This window comes from Calliphora vicina, chromosome 5 (assembly GCF_958450345.1).
Source record: "Calliphora vicina chromosome 5, idCalVici1.1, whole genome shotgun sequence".
Lineage (NCBI taxonomy): Eukaryota > Metazoa > Arthropoda > Insecta > Diptera > Calliphoridae > Calliphora > Calliphora vicina.
In genome coordinates this window covers 106,973,716-106,985,513 of record NC_088784.1, presented here as the reverse complement: position 1 = coordinate 106,985,513, position 11,798 = coordinate 106,973,716, and the positions used below count along the sequence as shown (strand labels likewise).

At 34.3% G+C, this 11,798-nt stretch overlaps 2 protein-coding genes across 2 annotated transcripts in view; both read left to right on the top strand.

Annotated features, from left to right (window-relative positions):
* LOC135959721 (uncharacterized) overlaps positions 1-1,584 on the top strand; it is a 40,167-nt gene extending 38,583 nt beyond the window's left edge. Inside the window, exons 2-4 of the mRNA XM_065510749.1 lie at positions 4-103; positions 617-1,257; positions 1,369-1,584. Coding sequence (XP_065366821.1) covers positions 763-1,257; positions 1,369-1,584 — 711 coding nt within the window. The 5' untranslated portion in view covers positions 4-103; positions 617-762. The remainder of the gene's footprint in view (positions 1-3; positions 104-616; positions 1,258-1,368) is intronic.
* A 1,016-nt stretch (positions 1,585-2,600) lies between these two features.
* On the top strand, positions 2,601-6,286 carry LOC135961521 (dual specificity protein kinase splA-like). Its single transcript, XM_065513022.1, has 2 exons — positions 2,601-2,798; positions 4,574-6,286. Exons 1-2 carry the CDS (start codon positions 2,601-2,603, stop codon positions 6,284-6,286), a joined length of 1,911 nt encoding a protein of 636 aa, XP_065369094.1.
* The last annotated feature ends 5,512 nt before the right edge of the window (positions 6,287-11,798 follow it).

Genomic DNA, 11,798 nt, shown 5'->3' with positions numbered 1-11,798 from the left:
CAGATTGATAAAATTGCAACTACATCAACAACCGCTTTGGGTGAAGAATGCCACAAGGTGCCGATAACACAAACACCGCCACCATCAAGGCAGGCTGGAAAAGGTGTGTGTAAACAAGGTACATATTTTTCGCACTACAATAAATAATTAAATATGCAAACATATTCTTTATTCGCCTACATTTAGTTGAAATTATACATAGTTATCCATAGTAGATGATTTTAGAATGATTGTGAATACATACAACACAAGAGTGGCGCTTATTTTTCAATTTTGCGATATTCGATGCTTTCAAGGTCTAACTACAATTGTTCTGTCGTCTAAAAATCGAATGCTGAAAATTTTAGCAAAATCGGATAACTTTTAGAGGTTGCTTATTTATTTGATGTTTCAAAATGATGGTAAAAATTTCTAAAAATTAAATGGTGAAAATCATAGACCTTGGAAGCATCAAAAATCGCAAAAGTGCTAAATAAGGGGCCACTCTAATATACACACTACAAAAACTATTATCGCTAAACAAAATATAAATACTCGTACATACTTACATTCGATTCAATATAAATACTTACACTAATTGTGCATGCCTGATATCTATAAATATTCCATTTTGCAGATGCAGGCCTTTCCGACAATACCTCCCCTACCCACTTCCAGGCTTTAACAAATGCCCAACAAACTAGAACCATAGTTACAAATAAAAAATCTTCGCCTAAATCCCTTCCTGCTACCTATTGTACTAGTACACGTTCCGCAGCAGTCATGGCTTTGGCATTACGCAGCCAAACCCCGCCCAGCCCACAGACGACACACAAGAATTCTCGTACCTATCGAACTAACGAATCTGTCAACAATTCAGCCGAATCAACTTTCACAACTACGACATCAATGTCACCGCCCTCGGCAACAGCGTCCCAGCGTCAACATATTAACCGATCACCGGCCCAACAAATCAAATCCAAGATTTTGAATGAACGACCTAATGGCATTGGTGATTTGTATTCGGGCGGTTCGAGTAGTTCCGACAACGATGGTGTAAATACTTCCTCTTCCTCGTCGGCCACAGCCCTAAGGCGTTTGTATTTCAAAAGTGGCCGTAGCACGAAAACGAAAGCCAATAATACGAATAAATCTTCCATGTCTATGACCCAAATAACGAAAAATGCCATTTGTACAGCGGCCGTGCTGTATCATTCTTCGGTGGAAGGTACCCTAGGCGCCGCCTGTAATACGTCCAATAGTAAAAGTGTTCCCAAGGTCAGTCCATATTGCAAAAAAAAAAAGAAATGAAATGTTGCCCGGCAAAAGGTACAAGTATTAAAAAATCTTATATGTTTATCTGTTTGTTTGTTCCTCTTAAAAATCAAGGTTGTTGTAATGGGTTCTTCCACTGCTTCGACGAGCGATACCATTATTAATACATCCACTGACTCAGCATCGACTATGATTACGAATGTTACACATACTGATACATCAGAGACCTGCGATTCTTTAGATTTAGGTAATTTGATTTTTGATTCGTTGTACATACTTTTATATAATAAAGCGAGTTGTAATTATTCTTGCAACAGTAGCACCCTTTAAGTGTTTCTCTATAATTTTCTTGTTTTTTATTTGTATGGCATGTAAATGTAAATATAAACTGGAAAAAAAGGAACAATTTTTATTCAAATGAAATGTGTTTGCAAGTTCGGAAAGGGGTTTTCGAGCTAAATTAAACGGAACAATCGCTTGTGTATTTAACATAGTCAATTATAAACCATTTTCAATGATATTTCAGAAATGTTTAAATGGATTTTAGAAATTTAAAATAATTTTTTAGGATTTTTTATTTATATTTCAGAAATTTCCAAAAGGAAACATCTGAAACATAGAATAAACGCATAGAACGGAAGGAGAGAGTAAAAAATTACTCTCTTTTCACACATACGGGTGATACAAAAACAAAATACATGCAATACATTCTCATGAATTAACTTTCTGACAGCAGACTTCAGACTTTTTGGCTCTCAGTTACCTATCTAGTTGTTGTCTATGATCTGAAATTTAATTGAAATATTCTGAAATATAATTAGAAAATTCTGAAATATAATTGGAAGTTTCTAAATGTATTTCAGTTTCTAACTACATTTCAAAACTTTCCAATTATTTTCTAATTGTATTTCAGATAATTCAAAATGCATTTCAGAATATTCAATTTGTATTTCAGAAAATTCCATTTGTTTTTCTATTAGAAATTTTTGAAATATAATTGGAAAATTTTTAAATACAATTAGAAAATTCTGAAAGTGATTGGGAATTTTCTGAAATACAATAAAAAACTTCTAAAATAAAATTGGAAATTTCCGAAATTTAATTGAATATTTCTGAAATACAACTTGAAATAGTGTAGAACATGTTAATATTGATAAAAAACTATTTTTATGAATAATTTTGAAACCAAATTAAACAAATAATTCGTAACTACTTGTGGTTTTATTATCAGCGATCTTAAATATTTATTGCTGAGATTCCGATTTTATTTGAATAAGAATTTTCCTTATTTTCCGTTAAATTTTTTTTCTTCTCAAAATTTTACTAATTCATTGGAAACACACAAAATGTTTTCTTTTAAAAACTATTTAGTTGAATGTTTTTCAGGTGATAATTCGGGTCAAAGTGAGCCATTATTTAGTTCCTTGGAAGAGCCTTTACTAACAGCCATACAAGTTGATTCCGAACAAGAAGGCACCGAAATCGAATTGACCAGTTGCTCATCATATTCACGACCCGATATGAATTTACAGGACAGCACCGAGGTAAGTCTATTTTTTTTAAAACTTTAACGAAGATTTGAAAGTAAAACATATATTTAAGTTATGAGGCTATCTATACTTAGTTTAAATATTAATAAATCAGTAGATTTTTTACTACCGAACGTTTACACTCATAGACCAACTAGGTGCTTCCCTCTAGGGAAGGGACGAAGGTCCGTGTAGGGACAGACATAGCTAGATCGGTTTAGAATTGTATAAGAATTCGGAATATATACACTTTTGTAGGTCAACTAAAATGATTTTTATGTGTTACAAACGCAATAACAGAATCAGTGCACTCCCACTGATTTTTACCGATTTTAATACAAAAAATGTCTGATCAGCAGAGAATATTCTTGGAAAATTTCGTTCTCCTTTGTAGGTCCGTCTAGAGACAAAGGAGTACGCATGAAAAAAATAATTACTTGAACTCGTCTGATGAGATTCCATCTACAACAACTTATAATGTCTCTTAGAAAGCTTCAGTTGCGGGGGCGGGTCAATAAGTCTTAATTTTTTGTATTTCCCGCCTCTTAACTGAAAGGTCAAAACTGCTCCTGTCAACAGGCATATATCATTGGACTCCTGTCCAAATTTGTTTCAGTTTGCCAACTATTGATAGCAGACTACGGCTTGACTTGACGAGAAGATGAAAACAAGTGAATTTTTAAGCACTCTTTTTAGCGGAAGAAAAATAATCACGCATACCAAGGCTAAGCTTGATAAATACGATGTGGCCATACAAACACGTTCTGAACGCCCAGTTAAATGAAAAAAAAATAAAAGTGTTCGCCAATCGGAGATTGAAAGTGTGAGGGAATGTGGAAGCCATAGCATCTGTGGTTTCAATTTTTAATGATCTCTTGTGTATGAGATAGCTTTCCGCAAGATGGATGCCGCGTTTGCTCACAATCGGATACACTAAAGGGTGCATACATGTGAAGTTTCCATTGAAAAAATCCATGAATTAGGCCACGAATTGCTCCCTTATCCGCCCTATTCTCCGGATTTAGTACCAAACCTGAAGAAATGGCTTGGCGGAAAGAGATTTGACTTCAACGATGTAATCATCTCACAAAAAATACATATTTTAATGACCTAGATAAGGGAGGGATAACAAAATTGGAGAAGCATTGGACAAAGTTGACTATGTTTTTTTATCCAAAAACCTTTGCTTCACTCAAAAAGTCACGGACTTATTGACCCGTCTTGTAAATATCTAGAGCCACAATTTCACTTTGTTTATGCTGTAAATGTACGACAGAGGATCCTCTACAATAAGCATATCGGCGGTCGCAAAGTAAATTGTTGGAATCCAAATATTTTCCATACCATACTTTTTGCTCTACTTTAAAACATTTATATTAGAAAACGGATGTAAAAAATCATTTAACGTTTGAACTTTGTTTACATTTAAAAAGGCAGGTGGAGGAATTCAAGTTTTATATGTAGTATTTGTATATTCAGAATGGACGTTAAATTGTAAACGATCAAAAACTAAAATAAACCAAACAGACACATAATACTCGTATGTATGTAGATATAAATTTGTTTAAATGACTAGCACTTCTATAATTTCCAAAATTTATTTACATAGAACTTAATTGTTCTCAGAAAGTATTTTGGGAAATTTATTCTAATTGTATTGTTTATCAAACAATGAGATGTACATACATACATATGTATCACTTTTTGTATGTGATTCAATATAAATAAGTTTAATACACAATTGATTTTATTTGTTATTTGTATTTATTTTCATTTATTGTATCATTTAGAGTCAAGAGTCCTGCCTATCCATCTTAACGGGTGAGCCCTCCTCAACTACTCCACTGTTGTCATCGCATAGGAAGCATTCGCCCACAAGTACTGGTTATGCAGATAAAGAGCGTGAACGCGAACGTTTGCCTAGTACGGCTCCCGCCCCCACAAGTGGCGGTAAGCACTTTACATTTGACAAACCACAATCCCCGAAATCCGCACGTTGTAGTGATAAGTCACGTACTTGTTTTACATTTAAAGATGAAGCCGAACAGAGAATCTACATTAAGCAACAACAACAGCAGCAGCAGCAGCAACAACAACGTTTGACGAAGTATGCCGATGAAGGACAAACATATGACAAGTGTAATTCTTCAAATGACAGATTACCACCACGTGCATATCCCTCGCAAAAGAGTACCAATCCAAGTGGGGGAATTGCTGCGGATGTTGGTAATTTCAATAGCAGTAAAAAGTCCAGAACAGATGTGACCAATGTTCAGATTGTTAAAGATCGCAATCGTTATTCAATGGGAGCCACAATTCCGGCCACCACAACACACAAAACTAGTCCGAAACGTGAGCGGCGACGTTCACCGTCATCATCATCGTCCAAAGTCAATTCTGCTCCGCCCACAATGAAGGATAGCAACTTTTTCGGTAGCAACTCTTCACCGACCAGGCTTAATAACAAACAACTCTCGCCTACCTCGCAGAGCTCAGGTCAACGTAAATATTCCTCCAGTTCTTCATCCGGTGGCAGTGAGCGCTACAAAGACGGCATACTATTTCCATTCGATCGTGAGGCGATCGACTATGAACGCATACAGCGTGAATGTTTTGCATTAAAGGAACATTCGAGTTCCTCCACCACCACCAGCGATTCAGATGAAGCTGAACCGTGCTCGGTCTATGAAAGATCCAAGGCTACTGTTTCACCAAAACCCACAGAATTTTACAAACAATACACGTTACTCTCGCAAAAGGAACAGCAACAACAGCAGCAGCAGCTGCAACAGCAACAGCATCAGACATCATCTCGTAAAAATTCAAAACGCTTACGTTCCGATTCTTTAGCACAAAAGTATATACCCAAATCGGATGCATTTAGTCCTAAATCAAAAACCAGCTCTCCCACACACAATGCCCATCATCATTCGCCCAACTCGCAAGTAGAATTAAATAAATTCGAGGATATTGCCTCCAAATTTGATCAGATGCCACCAAAGCATGGCTCCATTGTAAATCTAGCCACAAAAACCACTAGCCCCCTGTCCAGCAGCAATCAACTGTCAAATTTAAAGAATAACAACCACAACAACATCAGCAACAACAACACTGAGAGCATATCATCAAATGCCAGTAGTCCCAGTAACTCGCGTAGCACCACACCACCGCTGCCCAATTTACGTGTGGACTTTTTCGTAGAAAAGTCAATACATTCGCGCAAAAAATCATTTAAAAATAAACCCAACTGCGGCGGAGGTGTCGGTGGTGGTGGCGGCGGTATAGCAGCCTCAGCCATCGAGGAAGTGGATGCGATCACAATAGCAAATACAGCACACGACTATTTGGGTGACTGCCAATATATTGTAGGTAGCAGCAATGTTTCAGCCACGGCTAATGTTCTCGTTAATTCAGGTGGCCCTATTAACGTGACAGCCAATCCAATGGAGGTGGCTGTCTGCACGCAACCCAGAGCAACAATTGTCGTCCAACAAGTAAGTTAAATACTCAATCACACTCTTAATACAGATAATATTTACATACATATGTATTAACATAAATATGCATGCATGTAGCCATTATCCGGAAGAATTTATTAATGTTTAAATTTATGCGATAAATATCATCAGATTAATTCGCTCTATTTATTAAGAAAAAACACAAAGGGCTTTTAAATGAATCGCAACAAAAGTGAGTCAATTAAATACCATTAATTTTTACACCTAAAAGACAATAAACAGACAATACAGAATTGTATTGAATTAAATTAAATTGACTTGAATGTAAATTGCAGAGGCGGTAGATTGTCTCACAGCCACACACGGAAACGCACTTTATTCAACCTGGGTGAGGTTACTGGAACAATAAACCTATTGGTTTACAAACTGTATTTTTGTTTCCCACAATATATAAATATACAAAAAATTATATTTGTTTATTAAAATCCTTTATCAGTGGAATTGTACTATATCTGAGAGTTATGTATATACATTTAAATGTTTTTATTTTTAAATATTTTAACATGGATCCAAGATAGAATTGTGAAAAATTCACAAAACTTAATATTGAATTATTTTAACACCAACCTAAAATGATTCACAAAATTTTAAAATAGCCAACAGAAGTTCAAAATAACGTATCAAGCGCATAATTTATTTTAGCAAAATAACGTATACCTTTTGAGTAATTAACTTACAGAGCTTCGAATTAATTAATACAATTTGAGCTTGGTACACTAAAATCTTTATTTGGAATTAAAAAATGTCTACCATTCATTCCCAAAATCTAATTCTTCCGTTTCATTCAAAATCATAAATAAATGTTTTTGAATTGGAATTCATTTAACATTTAAATGATTAAATATTTTTTAATTAAAATCTAATCCAAGTTGAATAAAGTTTTGTTTTGCATTTAGCCATTTACAAAATGAATTCAAACAAGTAAGAGAGCTATATTCGGCTGTGCCGAATCTTATATACCCTTCACCAAATTATACTTCAAAATAATTTTTTTTTTGTTTTTCCAAAGTTGTTTTTTTCATTTTTTCAAAAAAAATTTTCGAATTGTTTTTTCAATTTTTTTTAATATTTAGCGAAAAAAAAATTCAGGTAAAAAAATATTTTTTCCGATTTTGACCCATTGTAGGTCCAACTTACTATGGTCTTATATACGTTGTTGCAAAGGTCTTTGAAATATCTATCATTAGATATCCATATTGTCTATATTAATGACTTAGTAAAAAAATAGGTAAAAACTCGAGGTTGTCCTGGTTTTTTCCTTATATCTCAGCCATTTGTGGACCGATAGCAACCGAACCGGCAGAATTCCGGAGATATGAATTCCGGAGGTATGAATCGTGTATGTAAGTTATTCGGGGGCTTCGGAAAGCTAATTTCAACAGACAGACAGAAGGACAGACAGACGGACATGGCTTAATCGACACCGATATCTATAAGGATCCAGAATATATATTCTTTAAAGGGTCGGAAAATTATATTGTGGAAATTACAAACGGAATGACAAACTTATATATTCCCTTCTCACGAAGGTAAGACGAGGGCGAGTGTTTTCATGGTTTCATTTCTGGCCGCATATTCTGGGCGTTTTTCACCCAATGGTTCCCTGTGATGGTCTGGTCATATTTCAGCAGCTCATTATAGATGGGACCATTTTGCTCCCACCAAATACATACAGAGCTTTACCTTAGCGCCATGGATATTTGGCTTAGGTGTCGATTCGGCTGGTTGGCCGAGCTTCACATACGATCTCTTATGCTTCGGGTTATCGTAATGTATCCATTTTTCACCGATGATTCGGTGCAAAAATTATTTTCTTTTATAGAGTTCAAGCTTCATTTCGGACATGCCAAATCGTCTATCAAGGTCTCTCGGCTTCAATTCCTATGGTACCCAATTTCCCTGATTTTGGATGAATCCTGCTGCTCGCAAGCGTTTTGAAATTGCTGCTTGAGAAGCTCCCAATAATTTTACAAGCTTTTGTTGAGTTCTACAACAATATTCATATTTTTGAATCTTCTGTGTCAAAATCACCACTTCTGAACCCCACAAACCATCTCTCGCACGTTGAGACCGATGGAGCATTGATGATACATTATTTTAGTTTCAGAAAACAACAATTCAAAATAACATAAGCCACATAGCATAAAGTGTAATTTAAAAACAAATATTTTTTTATAAAATATATTTCTAGTTTCATTTTGATCAAGATTTCATAATTTTGTTTCAATATCTCAAGTAGTTTCTCAATATCTCAAAAAGTTATGTTACATTATTTTGCATTTTAGGTGACGATTTGGAGGTATATGTATACTGGAACGTTTCTTAAAATAAATGTTTCAATTTGACATATTTAAAAGAAATTTAATATTCCGTATCAAAATTCCAATACCTAAGTACTCATATAGGTTTACACAAATCGTGACAATAAATGCTGAAAATCATTATTGATTTTATCACCTGAATACTACATACATATGTATCATAAAAAAATAAAACATGTATTGCCAAGAAACACAAAAAAGATGCAGAATGAATAATTATATTTATACTTAAACATGATATAATATTCATTTTTTCTGCATGAGTCAACAATTTTAAGCAAAGGAGGCTAACATAAAACGTATCAAGATGTCACTGCCACACTTCCTAGACTGTGGGCGAAAATGTAATGTTTTGTGTATTGTTTAAAAATTATTAAAAATAGAAATGCATTAAATAATTTAAACTCTAAAGATAACATTTTCTGCATGCAACTTAAATTTGCCACACAAATGGTTGCTGATGAGTCTATCAATAATTGTTTGTTTGTTTCCTGTTTTAATTTGCCTGTCAATTAAATGTCAGTGGTTGAATATACTGTCAATTTGCTCATCTCTTGACTTATTTCTGCATTTGATTGTTGTTCTCATGTTATTATTGTGAAATGTAATGTTCGACTTTATTGTTGTTGTTTTGTTAATGGTCATCTGCAGTATTTTAACTTTTCCGGGGCTGACCATTAAGATTTGTAAATATGTATACATAAATTAATACTTTAACATACATACTTTACATATGTACATATCTGAAAATAATAATTAAAATCAAATAATTCGCAGTGTTGATACCCTACATCATAACTAGATGGATGACCCAAATGCAGGAAAATTAATAAATTGCGATTGTGATTATAAAATCAAAGGGGAAACACATTTTTAAAATTACCCAAATGACAAAAATAACAATCGCCCATCTGTTTGCGCAATTCTGCTAGGGCCAAAATTTGGTTATTGCCCTAATGTACAATATTGAAAAGCTGCTCCGCTAAAGATAAATTTTCTATATAAACGGGTACAAGGTCTTCCTCCTCAAGGATTTCTTGCATTATCTAATATTTCAGTATGAAAATAATGTGAAACCCCTTTCGGTCAAATGCTAATAATATAGGAAATGCACTTTGTGAAGTGCTCCAGTTCTTTGGAAAAATTCAGTTATATAGTTACCAATGCAAAGTGGAATGTGAAAATTAATAAAGGAATATGAAATAAATATAAATTTATTGAATGTATTATCCATTGTTAGCTATGACCTTTTTCCCAACTTTCTGGCAACATATGGATTCCGAGCCTAAAGAAATGCTCATCTTTTGAGGCCAATAACGAATCGGACACTATGTTCCAAAGTGAAGCGTATCCCAGAGAGAGCTTTTTGAATCGATCGAAACAAATAGTGATCGGAGGGGCATGGTCTGGACTATAAATCGTGTGAGGCAAAACTTCCCAACCACTTCGTTCTAAATAGTTTTTAACAAGTATTGCAACATGTGGCCGAGTGTTGTCATGTTGGAATATTATGGTTTCATGTCTGGCCGCAAATTCTGGGCGTTTTTCGGCCAATGATCACTTCAAAAGAATCAGTTGTGTTCGGCACAGTTTCCTGTAATGATCAGTCCAGCTTTCATCAGTTCATAATAGATAGGATCCTTTTGCTTCCACCAAATACAGAGCATTACCTTAGCGCCATGTAAATCGGGTTTGGCTTTGGTGTCGTTTCGGCAGGTTTTCCGGGCTTCAGGTTATTATAATGGATCCATTTTTCATCGCAAGTAATGATTCGATGCAAAAATGATTTTCTTTTATAGCGTTCAAGCAGCATTTTGGACATGCAAAATCGTCTTTCAAGATCTCTTGGCTTCAAATTGTATGGTACCCAAATTCCCTGCTTTTGTTTGAATCCGGCTGCTCGAAAACGTTTTGAAATTGCTGTTTGAGTAGCTCCCAATGATTTTGCAAGCTCTTGTCGTTGTTGACAACAATCTTCATGGAGTAATTCTTTGTCTTGAAACTTTATTGGATGGCCTGTGCCATCTTTGTCTTCAATGTCAAAATCACCACTTCTGAACCCGCATTTTTAAGTCATACACCCAATACTTTATGTAAAAAGTGCCATTTGAATCCATCATTACTGCAGTGCGTAACAGCCTAATCAAAAATTGGTGAACGAAAAAATATGCAAGGGTTTTCATGTAATAATTATGTTTTGTTGGAGTCCATAGAGTACGGAAAGACTTATATTAGTTAAAGAGTTTCTTTGATTTGTAAAAATTGGTTGGATATGATTCAGTTACGGTATTGTCAATTCAGGATGCTCCCCATCTAAAGCAAAATAATGTCAGCTGTGTAGATCGTTATATATCGTATTTTAGAGGTAACGGTATTTTCGATTATTTCTGTTATTTAGGTATTTTAGCGGTAACGGTATTTTAGCTAAAATGGTATTTTGCGTTATGACAGTTTTAATTAAGAATAAAACGTATAACAGCAGGGTACAAAAATGTCGACCAGTTTCGCATATTCATTCAAATTTTAACGTTACCATGTCAATGATTATTGATTGATTGGTATGTCAAAGTGAACATTAAAATGCTAATGCATTTTAAATATCAAAATATTAAATTTCTTTGATATTCAATTACGGTTCAATGCCCATAATACGCTTAAATTTACTACGACTGCAATAAGAGCAAATCTTGCTTTTATTGTTAATAATTTTCACCGGTCTCCCGCAGTCTTCGTTCCACTAACAGCTGCATATAAACAATTGACGTGATGATCTCTTTTTTTTAATGTTTCTTCAGAATGCCCCTTCACAATAATTTCAGTTTTCACTACAGAATATAAAATTTAGTACATTTCGCATACATAGAGATTATTTTTGGTGAACATCTCATGTTTTCCACGAAAAATATTATGTGTTAATTTTTGTTTTCAGAATTTTCTTTCTCTCCAGTGTTGTCTCTTGTCTTGTCAAGCAGCTACAAAATAATCTCATCTCTACGTGTGAGTTTTCACACACAATTTAATAAAATTTTCTTCTTCGTTTTTTTTACAATTTCATGCCTGTTTTTAGTTTATAAAAACCGTTGTATTGTTAAGATCACTTATTATTTGTTTACGATACGTTATACAGTGCACAGCACAAAATTGAAACTAAAAACAATATTATAATTAAAAATAAA

Bases quoted from the DNA above. Each gene is read 5' to 3' on its own strand.
- LOC135961521 (XM_065513022.1), top strand. From the start codon at position 2,601: ATGTTTTCTTTTAAAAACTATTTAGTTGAATGTTTTTCAGGTGATAAT. The intron at 2,799-4,573 runs GTAAGTCTATTT...TGTATCATTTAG, and splicing joins ATTTACAGGACAGCACCGAG to AGTCAAGAGTCCTGCCTATC.